Source organism: Netta rufina (genome assembly GCF_964035555.1).
Source record: "Netta rufina genome assembly, chromosome: 1".
Classification (NCBI taxonomy): Eukaryota; Metazoa; Chordata; class Aves; order Anseriformes; family Anatidae; genus Netta; species Netta rufina.
The window spans coordinates 205059052-205071249 of NC_140123.1; the positions used below are offsets into that span (position 1 = coordinate 205059052).

A 12198-nucleotide genomic window follows, 5' to 3' on the forward strand; every position below is an offset into this window, starting at 1 on the left:
AGGTCCTCCGGGAGGGGAGGACAAATTGATGCATCCTGGGGAGCTGCAGCTCTGAGGACGTGGTGGTTGCTGGACCTCCGAGGAGGTCTCTCAGCCAACACATCGTGTCACCGTGCCACCACTGATGGCTTCTGCCATGTGGGATGTCCCAACCTGTGCTCCTCTAGCTGCTTCGTGGCTCTTCTGGCCTTCTCTGGGATGTTCATTTGGGGCATCCCCTGCCCCAGGATGGTGCTGGACCAGAATTAAAGCTTTGCTGTAATGCCTTGTGTGGCTGAATGTGGCCACCTGGGATGTCAGGGCAGGGTTGTGATGTGGGCAAAACCTCAGCCCCTCATGGAGCTATTAGGGGAGTCCAGCTCCCTTCCCTTCCTCTGCCCAAATTACCAGCCTTGGGCAATCTGGTGTCCTTCCTCAGGACGGGGCTGCCCAAATGGTACAGAAATAGGGGACACACGAAGGAAAGCCATGGGGGCTGTGCAAAATGCTCTCCTTGGATGCTCCGAGGAAGCCTGTGTCCTCATCGTGGGTCCAACCTCCATCACCACAAGGGCTGGTGAAGGTGTGAGTACAAACACGTCCTAGATATGGAGCTGAAGTTACACAAAGTGTCATCTGGGAAGTCATGTGAAAGCTCTGGGCCTGTAGGGGGTTCTGGAGACCCATCTGCTTTGGTTTGCCCACTCAGCATCCAACTACAATGCTGTGCCTATGGGGTTAGCACTGTCATGGGGCAACGAGGGGTCTCCTGGCTTTAACCCACACTTGGTAGGAGATCTTCGTAGGTGAGATGCATGGGATGGAGGAGAAATGTGAGATGGGAATTAGCTGGGGAAATCTCGTTTGTATGAGCTTGCTTTTCCCTGTGTTTCTTGTAGGGCTGCTTGTGGCTGCTGAGCTGAATCAACTGGTTTTCTGGTGGTGATTTAGCTCCTAAAGCATCACAGGTGGATAAGAATGAAAAAAAAAATAAGACTTTCATGTACCACCTAGGAATTTCTACTGGGTACAGGACTGTTGGTTGGAGTGCTTAGCACCACGGTCTGACTTGGATGCACTACGGATGGCCCCGTTGGGATGTGCTCTCTTGTTGCTTTGATACCTATCGTTAGTGCTTTCAAGAATTTAGGAAATCCCTTTTTTCCTTCCTCGTCTTATGGCCAAAACTTCACAGGGAAATGGTCCCAAAGGGGTGTGAACACCCACACAGGAGGAATGGTCTGAAATGTGTGCACTGGTCCATTCCAGCTCATGCCAGAGGGAGGCTCTGAGTATCTTCAGCTGGACTTAGCTCTCCTGAACTACTCAGTTAATCCTGAATTGTTTGGACTGCATAAGTGCAACCCCAGTTAAGCCTGGAGAAGGTGTCCAAGGGGTCTTCAAAAAGACTGGGCTGATCCCAGCCCCAGCTTTGGGTTTTGGTGCTGTTTCGCACCACTTCTTGCGGTGGGAGCATCTCCTCCCCTCGGATCAGTCCCCAGGGAGTCCCAAAAGTTTCAGGAGGCTGCCTCCAGACACCAACAAGTCGGTGTGTTCATATTTCCTGATGAAACAGCTTGAATTTCCTATTCAAGGGATTTAGAGAGAAATCAATTACCATAAAAATCTATTAATTGCTTTTTTTTTTTTTTAATAAATAAATAAAAGCTGCAAACTTTTGACCCCCCGAGGCTTATTTCTCCCGTGCAAGAAACAACCCATATTTAACCCGATCTCTCCTCCCCTCCAGAGCTACCTTTTTCCTGGCCAATGTCTCTGACTCCCTGCAGCAAATGGTGCCTGATCAGCGGAGAGGGGCTGCGGAAATGCCCCTGACCGGGCTTTTTCCATGTGGATGTTTCAAAGCTGAAGGCAACAGCTGGCATTTCCTCTGCAGAAAATTATGAACACGTTTGCTTCCAAAGCTGACGGGCCCTCTAATTGACACCAGCTATTGCATCTTCACTCTGCCTCCTGAGTTTTTTCTTGCGTTGGTTATTTTGGATGTGTTTTTCTTGCTTTTTAGGGGCTGGCAGTAGTTCTCTCCTCCTCTGTGAGCCATTAGGATTTACTCCCTCCTCTGTCTCCTTGCTGTTGTGTTAAGCCTCGAGCCCTTGCATTTATTTTTTTTTCATCTTGACCCCAAAATTCAGTGGTTTGAGTCTGGCCTTTGCTTTTGGCTGGGTGCTGTCTGTCCCTTTGTCTTCCCCATCCAAATCTCCTGCAAAAATATACGTAGATGTGTGAGGATCTCAGTGACCTGTTAACTCTGATCCCATCAAAATTTGGACCTTCTTCATACCCTTTTCCTGCTTCCACATCCCAAAATTCCTATTAATTCTCCATTCAGGCCACTCTCAATATTTGTTACATGATCTTTCAAGGGGCTCCTGGGATCTTTCTCCATAGGATTTTGTGACATCCCTGATGATGCTCCAAGAGCACTCATAAGTAGATGCCCCTGTGGATTCTCTGCTGGCTAATGTAGAGTTGTACTCAGCCTTCAGAGAAAGCTGCAAAGAGGTTATCCTTCCTCTCCCCAGCTGGCTGTTTTCAGTATTAAAATATTTCTTGTTATCCTCTATCCGAATGGGCTGAAATTGTCAAGATTTTGCTGCGTTGTGGGATCTGTTTGGTTGCGTGATGCTTGATGCAGCAGTGTGTGTAGGGACGTGAGTTTGCGTGGATTATCTGGGAAGGCTGTGCGTGCCCAGATGCAGAGCTGTCATGTTGGTTTGTTGTCTGTATGGGACAGGGATAGCTGTCTGGGGATGGAGTTAGCCTCTGGCACCGGGGATCTGTGGATGGGAGAAGCATGGGGACCAGCTGGAGGTACAGGCAGGCACCAGCCAGATGAGACTGCAAACCCACTGGGTCCCATCCCTTTTAGACAGACCTTGCTGAGTGGGGTTATTTATCTATCCCCAAATGTGCTGTCAAAAATGGAAAAAGAGTTTATTACAAGCATATACACAGGAAGAATAAATGGAGAGGAACAGCCCAGCCTCTGGCACTGCTGCAAGTTTGTAAGACCTCCTTTTTTTCCCCTCTTGCATCTTGCCAGGCTTCCCACAGCTCTGTCATCTGGTCCAGGTGTGGGAAGGGGAGAACCTGCTCCATCGACTTTACGGAGTTTGGAGGCAATTTGTTCAAGGAACTGTAAAACCTGGAGAAGTTGCCCCTATAAATTATTTACCAGAGGCAGTAAAAGATCAAGGAAATTGCTGGGATTCCTCGCAAAACCCTGAGGTTTATGGGGTCATTTGCCTGCCCCTACCAGGTTTCTCTAAAGCACTCTATAGTGGTTTAAGAGGTCTTTGACAAGGCAGATGGCAGCCAGTGTCTGCAAAGATGAGCTGAGACCTGCCAGGTTGAAGTTTGCTAATATTTAATGTATAAAACGAGCGGTGAAGTGGCACTGAAGTGAACTGGTGGCTCTGAGTGACCTGAGCTGCCCTGGTGTGCTGGTTTCACCCTGAGGGGCAGCTGAGCTCCACCACAACCCCTTTTAATTCCCCTTTCTCGAAGGGGAAATATGATGGGGGAAAAAAAAGCTCCTGGGGTGAGATAAGGATAATTTAATGAATAGGAAAATAAAAGAGAGGGGGGAAAAATACAAGCAAAGGATGCATGGAAGGAAAGGGGTTATACTTCCCATAAATGAGTGATGTTCGGCCACATCTTGGGAAGCAGGGCCTCGATATGTGTAGGGTTTTTTTTTTGGGAGAATGGAGGTTTTCACACCATTGGTGTGATATTAATGCTGTCCCAAGGTGGGGTGGCCTTGGCCAACCCCAATATCCCATCCCAAATGATAAAGTGCATGGTCAGAGGAAACCCAGGTGTGATCTTGGCCTGCTGGTGGGCTGTGGGTGGAGGGAGCTGCAATGGAAGCTGCAGAGCATCCCTTTACATTCATATAAATGGCCCTGTCTTGCTTACAACCTGTATTTTATTTAGGATCACAGCAGGATTTTGGAAAAAAAAAAAAAAAAAAAAAGGAAAAAAAAACACAGGAAGGGGAAAAGCAAGAGAGAAAACTACTAATTTTCCTTTCAACATCGGAGAATAACGCCCTTGAGTTGGGGATCATCTGTAACCTGGAGGTGCTGCAGTCATCCATCAAGGGCCCACGCTGGCGGCACAGCAGCAGGGGTTGGGTGGGTTTTCACAGCTGCAGCTCACTGCTGGAAGGCAGAGCACAGCTTTAGCTGAAATGTCAAAAGCCTGTGCAATAAAAATTTAAAAAGCTCAACGCAGTCAAAGATTTGCCACGTAGAAGTTCAACGTGTATGCACAAACGCATGTATGAATTCATGTCTGCATGTGAAATCTTTGGGATCTGGGTTGTGAAACCTTTTTGCATCCTTTTCCTCACTTCTGCAATGTGAATTGAAGGCACAGCTATTCTGAACCAAAGCCTTTCTGCACCTACAGGGTGTTCGCATCTGCAGACATTAGCATTTGCTCTCTGAAGGCCTGGGGCTCACTGTGTTTTTTCTTTGTTTCTACAAAGCCTCCTAGGATTTATCCCTCATATGATTGTTTTCCCATGACTGGGTAAGACTATGTTAATATGCATTTCTTACTGTATTTGTTCAGTGCTGAAACATTAAACAGTATCAGGGAAAACAGCGAAGAATCACATATCAGATGTTTGTCTGCAAAAATGTGCTTTGCCTTAGCAAAAGTGGCTGCAGAAACTCAGAATTATTTCTTGTTGCTTTTTTTTTTTATTATTATTATTTCCTGCATACATGTGAACTTGGACAGCAAATGCTGAAGATTCAAATGTGTTTTTAGTTCTGGTCTTTGCCCCTTGCTGGCTCCCCATCGCTCTCAGGGCATCGTCACGGTGCTACGTACCCCAGTCCCAGCTCCGTGCCGTGGCCAGCGGTGCAGATCCTCTGGGTGAACCTGCTGTAGGATGATGTTGTCAGGTGCCTTGTCATAACACAGGCATCCTAGAGGAGTTTCCTTATTCTCCTTTAAGAATAGACCAATATTTTATTGGAATTACAAAGTACTGAGGAGATTGGTCAGCATTTAAGCTTTTCTGATTGTTTTTTTTCATGTTTTGGGCTCAGTCTATCCCAAGGACTCGAGCAGCAGGGAGGTTTCCTGTACATGAATATGAAATATTTATGAAAAACAATGGCTTTAAACTAAAAGAGGGAAGATTTAGATTAGAGGTTAGGAGGAAATTCCTCACTCATAGGGTGGTGAGGCCCTGGCACAGGCTGCTCAGAGAATCCGTGGATGCCCCATCCCTGGAGGTGTTCAAAACCAGGTTGGACAAGACCTTGGGCAACCTGACCTAGTGGGTGCCCACGGCAGGGGACTGGAACTGGGTGGGCTTTGAGGTCCCTTTCAACCCAAAACGTCCCATGATTCTAACTGGGGAGCCTTCCCCATATAGACCAGTAAGACCATTAGGGCAGGCTTCGGTCTCAGCCATTGTCATAGACGTCTGCTCTCAAAGGACCTACATTAGCTATCTCAGTGGCATTTCTGATGTTATTTTAGGCACAGATATTCCCAGAATAGCTTGTTGAATTTACAAACTAATATTCTTCACTTGGATTATATTTTGGGCAGAACTGTAGGGATATGGAGGACAGGAGGAAGAGAAGAAGGGAGGAGGGAGGAAATGAAAGAAGAACTTTTGGAAGAACGTGGAAATAAAGGTCTCTGCAGGAACATTTCTGGAGGGATGTACATTTGTAATAGTATTAACACAGAGCTCAGAAACTCATTCAGAGTGCCTTCATGCTCTAAACTGGGTTTGCTTGTGGCCCAGGACAGACCCTGCCCTATGGAGCAAAGGATTAAATGGGAAGGGAAAAGGGGATCCTTTGGCATTGCAAGAAGGATGCTGGAGCTGAGGGGTGATGGGGTGACCTCACCAAAGCTGACAACATGACTCTTGCAGAAGAGCTGGGGGTAAAACACAGTTTTCTTAGGTCTTAGCTCTGCACTTGTGCTGCAATACAGGAAGGAAAGGAAAAAATGTGACCCTGGAAAAGAGCTAGGCTGGATGAAGTCATTGAGCTCTGAATTTCCACCCTGGAAGTGGTCCATGTCTCCCTGTGAAATCTGCTCAGTCCCAGCCAAGCAGGTGAGGCTCAGACCAGGAGAAGGACTTTTTATTGTCCCTTTCAAGAGAATAAAACCCCTTCTGGCAACATCACTTCTGCTGCAGTTAGTGCTTCACGGAGAGAAGTCCCTGCCTTGCTGGGGGAGACTTCTGTAGCCTAATGAGCTGTCAGCAGTCATCTGGGGAGTCACTAAACCATCCGTGAGCAGTAACCAGAGCTTTCAGCCCCCTTTGGATCTATGATGATGGGCTGGATTTCCAAGGAGGCCACGTGCAAGGCAGTTAATCCTAGATTTCGGGACCTGAAGGTCGGTCACAAAGCAGACTAATAAAGACTTGAGTGCGGGTGGCTGCTGTCTGCAGCGATCTCCTAGCGATGCTCGTGGGCTGATCCCACACGATGGAGGCAGCAAATGTTTCCTTCTTCCATTGCAGCAGTAATATTCACATTTAGGCTTAATTGAATATGGTCATTATTGCCTGAAGAAGGGTGCTTTTAGGGAAAGGTGCTGGGAAACAAAGCTGAGCTCTCCCTGCAGCCAGCCTCAGCAAAGAGATGGAGGAATGAGAGGGTTTATGGAATTTAATGTTGATTCCCCACGCCAAGATGAGCTTTGGGAGCTAGAGGAAAGCTTCCCTTGCCACAGCAGGCAGGTAGAGCATCCCATTCGGATGGCATACCTTAAAGCATCTTTTCTCCTGCAGATGAATGACTGCCCAGGCTGTGTGCTGACTTCAGAAACTGATGAGCGGGTTCTTATCAAGGGAAAAGAAAATGCTGTGTGCCCAGCTCCTTGCCCTGGCAGCGGCCGTGGCACATTACAGAGCCATGGCCATTCATGAAGGTATGTGGCAAGTGGGCTACCGTGAATGCAGCATCTGGGAGGGGATGCTGAGACACACTGGGGAGGGAAATAAAAAAAAAAAAAAAAGAAAAAAAAAAACATTTTCTAAGCAGTTATTTCTCTAATGTCACATCAGGGTGAGCTGTAGTGCTGATACCTTTGACTTTTGCGTTAGGGTCCTTTTTTTTTGTTAGCAGCTTTCTAAAAGAGCATCCCTACTGGTCCCTGGACAGGACCTGATTTTCCCTGGTTTATGGGGAAATCAGGTGTCCAGCCTCTGACACTGTCCTACTCAGCTGTTCCAGGGGAAGGTGGGGAGAAAGGGAAAATTTGTCCTCTCCTGATTCTTCTTTTGATCTCCAAGAGCTGGGATGAGCCACCAGCCAGGGGATGTGAGATAGAGGACCTCAAGGCAGCCTTGAATCCTCCTGTTGCTATTTAGAGAGGCAAGGCAGTGTGAGGGCTCACCTCTTCCCTGGCTCCCCATTGTCTGTGCAAGCCCACAGAGTTTTTGGGAACGAGGGGCTGGAACCAAAAAGACCCTGGAGAAAAGCCTCGTACAGTTACAGTATGATCCTTCCCATGTCTGTGGAGCTTTGGGGTCCTGCAGGAGGGGGAGGCTCCTTGCAAGGTCCCAGGAATGCTGTGGGGCTGGCTGCGAGCCAAAGGGTCCAAATCCTCCTTCTTCAAATCCCTCTGCAGCAATAACCCCCCCAGGCTTTGGGGGTGTGAATTCACCTGGCATAAATTCAGCAAATTCAACAAAGAGTTAATGGAGGCTTTGGCACCAGCTCCAGAATTAACTTGATTAAGTTCCTGTCCATCAATTAAGCCAATATAGTCAACTATAATGCTATTTAATTTGAAGCTGGGAACAGTGCAATAAATCAACGTTTACAGATGTCTCTGGCAAACCTGTGATTGATGAAACGTGGTAATTTTGGAGGTGCATGGAAAATTTCAAATAAAATCATATCCCCCTGTGATTAATATAGCTGTCTGTGTTGGTATTTTCTCCAGAAGGTACCCATCCAAATATGCTTAACATCACATGTTCCCAATGACAGCTTCAGGCACCTGATCCAAGCAGCGGATGCATGTGGGTTTCATTGCCCAGCCAGGCCCCTCTGGAAAAGGTGCTGAGCACCTGGCTCAGCATCTCACAGCATGGGCTCTGGTTGCCCCTTTATAGAGAAAAGGGCACCAGCCTTCCCATTTTGATCCCGTGGAGCTCCTGCAGCTCACTGTTGTCTTTTTCCTTGCTATCCCTGGGTGCAAACAAGGGCAGGAGCATTGTGCAGGGTGAGCAGGGCTCCCATGGACCAGGCACGGATGGAGGAGGCTCCTGGAGCTATGGGGCGTGGAGGGGTAACAAAGGGACCTCTGATACCGACAGTATTTTGAGCAGGTTTTCCAGATCGGGTCCAAAAATGCAAGTTTTCCAGGAAAAACTGTGGGCAGTGCGTTGAGCAGCTCCAAGAGGTGGGTGATTTGGGGAGAGCTGTTGGAAAGCGTTCTCGACCTCATCCAGCACTTGTTAGGATTTTCTGGTGATAATACAAGGACTGGCATTGCCTTTCCTTAAAATCCTTCTGGGGTAGCAGGGACATCAAGGTCCAAGCTCAGGCAAAGGGGTAGATCCAAGAGCAGCAGCAGCTGGGAACAGAGCTTATGGTGACCCGCTGCTAGCAGCGGAGCTGCCTCCAAGCCAGCCCTGACATCCCAGCTGAAAAGCACTTGTGGAGGGTTGAGAAGGAAAGGGAGATCTCAAAAGAGCGCTCTAGAAAGGGAAATTGAAATAATTATCTCCCACTTTTGTCAGGGGAAAGTGCCTTGTGTTCACAGCTGGGTGAGTTAAACCAGAAAGAGCCAGTCATTACTTTTCCTGCAGTAAAGAATTGTTAAGTTGTAAAGAGCTCAGGATCAGGAGGCACAAAAGGAAAATGAAGAAACCAAAAACCTCGGGCAGCAAAGACCTTTGGGGAGCCATCTGTTTGCTGACAGTGAATGATCCTCTTTCCTGCTGCTTGGCCAAAGGGGATCAATCAGGGATAGGTAGCAATGAAGGAGATCACAAAACCTGCATCTTTCCAAACCCTTTGGGGAACCTGCTCATAGGATTGGGGTAAAAGGCAGGTAAATTGAAGAGGCTGAGCTAAAGCAGCCTTTCCATCGCAGCAAAAACACGAGAAACCCTGCAATCTCTGCACCAAACCCTGAAATCTCTGCGGCAAACTGGAGCAAATGCTCCAGCCTGGTTGGGTGTGTGTTGGGTCTCCAAACCTGCACTGGAAGTCCAGAGAAACAGTGACACAAAATGAGAAAAAATATGAAGAAGTCAAGCCCAGTCCTGGTGAACAAGCCTGAATACAAAAGTCTACCTCCAACAGTCAACACAGTCAACTTTTTAGCAGCTTTACAATAATAAATCAGTATCTATCTGCAATGGAGAGAAAAGCCAAAGAAAATACAAATTTTGAACTTCCCCTTAAGAGACTCCATTATCTTAACCAACCTTAAAAGCTATCAGATTTCTGCCCATGAAATATATTTATTGGATTCCTAAAGAAAGAGAAATTAAATTTAAGGACTGAACAGTGTAAAGGGAAACATGCCTTGATGTTCATTAAACAAATTTCCCCATACACCCGCCCCTTGGGTGCCAGCTGCCATGGATAGCTCTGGCTTGCACTGAAAGCCCTCTCCCATTGCTCATTCTCTGCACATGACATTTTTTCCACGCTCAGAGCTGCTGACAGCTTGGGAAGAGGAGGGTGTTGCAGATCTGAGTGCATGGGGTGTCCATGCAAGACTGGAGGACCTGGTTCTTTTAGGACTGGAAAAGTGTGCGTGGCCCCACGTCTGCGTTGTGTGCCTCATGATGGCTCCGAGACCTTAATGAGAAGAATCCCGGGGTGGTTAATAGGGTGACAGAGCTGCTACATTCCCAATTTTCAGTTGTGCATGTTGTGGGTGTCAGCTTTTGGGCATACGAAAACCCTAGAAGTCCTCGTACTGCCAGCATGGCCTTCAGCCTTCACAGACCCGGGTCCCAGTGTTTATGCTTCAAATGGGAAACTTCACAGGGTGGAAACAGCAAAATGGGGATTTAGGGAGAAATTAGAGAGAATGAAGCAGCCTGTTTCTCTGGGAGACCCATGATTATTCACTTCATTGGGCTGAAACGTGGTCTCTCTCCCTTAGCTATAATATCTCAGGGGTTCACGTGGCTCAGAGGGGTTTATCTCCTGGCTGGTTCCACGATGTGAGCTGGGCTCTCCTCCTTCAGTGTGCAGGACAGCAGAGGTGGCCGACGTTTTGTTCCTCGTGGGGCAGTCCCAGGGTGTGGAGACGGAGAGCACGCGGCTGGTCAAGGACTTTGTCAGCAGCATGGCTCGCTCCTTTGAGAACGTGGTGATGGGCAAAGGAGGCGTCCGGCTGGCAGTGGCACTCTACGGAGAGAAACCAAGGTGGGTCAATCCATCCTCTACCACCAATACATGAGTTTCAGTAGCCCTACACCTCCAAATGGGGACTGTTTTTGATAAGCAACCATCTCCCTTCCCATCCTTCCATCTCTTCCCTTGGTCTTGCTGCTTGGTTAAACTCTTGGAAGAGCAAAGCAAGAGTTCAGCAAGAGTTCAACCTCAGCAATGTCACCAGAGTCTAGAGGGACTTGGCCATGGGGAACTCTTCCAGGGCAGGGAAGGTAGCATTTAATGCAGCCACAAAAAAACTCCCTCCTGTCCAATTTTAGGTACTATTTTTAAAGTAATAAGGCTCTGGGGTTCCCCTGACCACCATGAATAGGAATTCTTGACTAGCTGTGAGCCTAGTGTGACCATCTAAGTGTCATCACCGTTGTTGGTCATTACCATTAAAGATGCAAACTTGCTGTGATGACACCATTTTCTTGCCCTTTATCCCCCCATATTCCCCCATCTCTCACCCCCAGGATGAGTATTGAACTGACGGATTATGTGACCATCGAGGAAATACTGGTGGCAATTCAGGAGCTTTCCTTCAAAAGGAGCAACCTAAAAACGGGGGCTGCCCTGGCGTTTGCAGCTCATGCCATGTCTCGCCCAGCCACGCTGCGAGAGGATGCAGCAAAGGTAAGCGACCTTCTGTGACAACTTCCCTGGTATAATCCTCAGCAGGGATCAGACCTCTGACTTCTCCACCTGCTGGCACGAATGGGCCAGTTGGGTTGTGGTCATCCCATCTGCTTTTTGATGTGGAGTTGGGGAACCTCATTTAGGAGCCCATTCAGCTTCAGGTCTGTGATGGAGAGGGACAGGCACACGCAGATTTTCAAAGGGCTGGCTCAAATTATGGAGATGCTCATGTTTCTCCATGGCCTGCAGAGTGCTCTGGTCCTGGATGTCTCCAGCTAAGTACCCAAATTCTTACTGCTCAAGCTACCTGAGCAGGCTTAGGATGTGATTTAGACAAGGAGACAAGTCTTGGTAGCATCAGTTCCTCCTAATGTGCTGTTGGTAACAGTCTACATGCACCTGCTCCGTTTGGGGACAGTGGCAGTCCAACCAGAATCTTATTCAAAAAGCAGGCATGTGGCAGTGTCCCTGACTTTTGGGCATGAGTTTTGGGCCATCCTGCAGCTTCCTCTTCAAACCCTTCATGTTATGCTCGTTCATTCTCTGGCTCTGACTCCAACTCTTGTAGGTAGTCGTTTTGATCACGGATGGGAAATCCAGCGACTCGGTTGAAGACAAAGCCCACGTCCTGCAGGATCGGGGAGTGACGGTGTTTGCTGTAGGTACGTATGGACACAAAAAGCTACGTGGAGCATGGCACCAACTACTGTGTGTGAACCACCACCCGGTTTACACACCAGGGAAGGTTCCAGCTGCACAACAGCACCCGCCTCTAAACACTGCGCCCATCCCTAGGCTCAGCCACCAGCAACTACTGCACGAAGGAGAAAAACACATCTGTGCTGTGCTTGGGTATTTGTTGTTGTTGTCAATCGCTGATTTATGCAGCGGAAATCTGCGGTTTTGCATCTGTCAAAACCACTTGTGAATTCAGGAGGAGTTCAATAAATAGTTCCGTAAAAGTCAAAATGTTTTGATGTGGCATTTTCAAAAATGAAATGGTTTTACTTTTGAATGTTTCTCTTAATCGGGTTTAGAGGCTGACTTCAAGTGTCCATCAGAACGATTCCATGGGAAAGGAAAAATATCAGCCCCTTCCGCCCCCAAGTTAAATACAGCCATCTATTACAAGCCAAACCCTTCATTTCACCAAGTATTT

The 12198-nt window shown here is 47.9% G+C and overlaps 1 protein-coding gene across 1 annotated transcript in view; it reads left to right on the forward strand.

Moving 5' to 3' along the window:
- Nucleotides 1-6321: 6321 nt before the first annotated feature.
- LOC311222229 (uncharacterized protein) overlaps nucleotides 6322-12198 on the forward strand; it is a gene marked incomplete at both ends in the record, with an annotated part of 99734 nt that continues 93857 nt past the window's right edge. Inside the window, 5 exons of the mRNA XM_084306405.1 lie at nucleotides 6322-6384; nucleotides 6816-6921; nucleotides 10211-10391; nucleotides 10877-11036; nucleotides 11608-11701. Coding sequence (XP_084162531.1) covers nucleotides 6322-6384; nucleotides 6816-6921; nucleotides 10211-10391; nucleotides 10877-11036; nucleotides 11608-11701 — 604 coding nt within the window. The remainder of the gene's footprint in view (nucleotides 6385-6815; nucleotides 6922-10210; nucleotides 10392-10876; nucleotides 11037-11607; nucleotides 11702-12198) is intronic.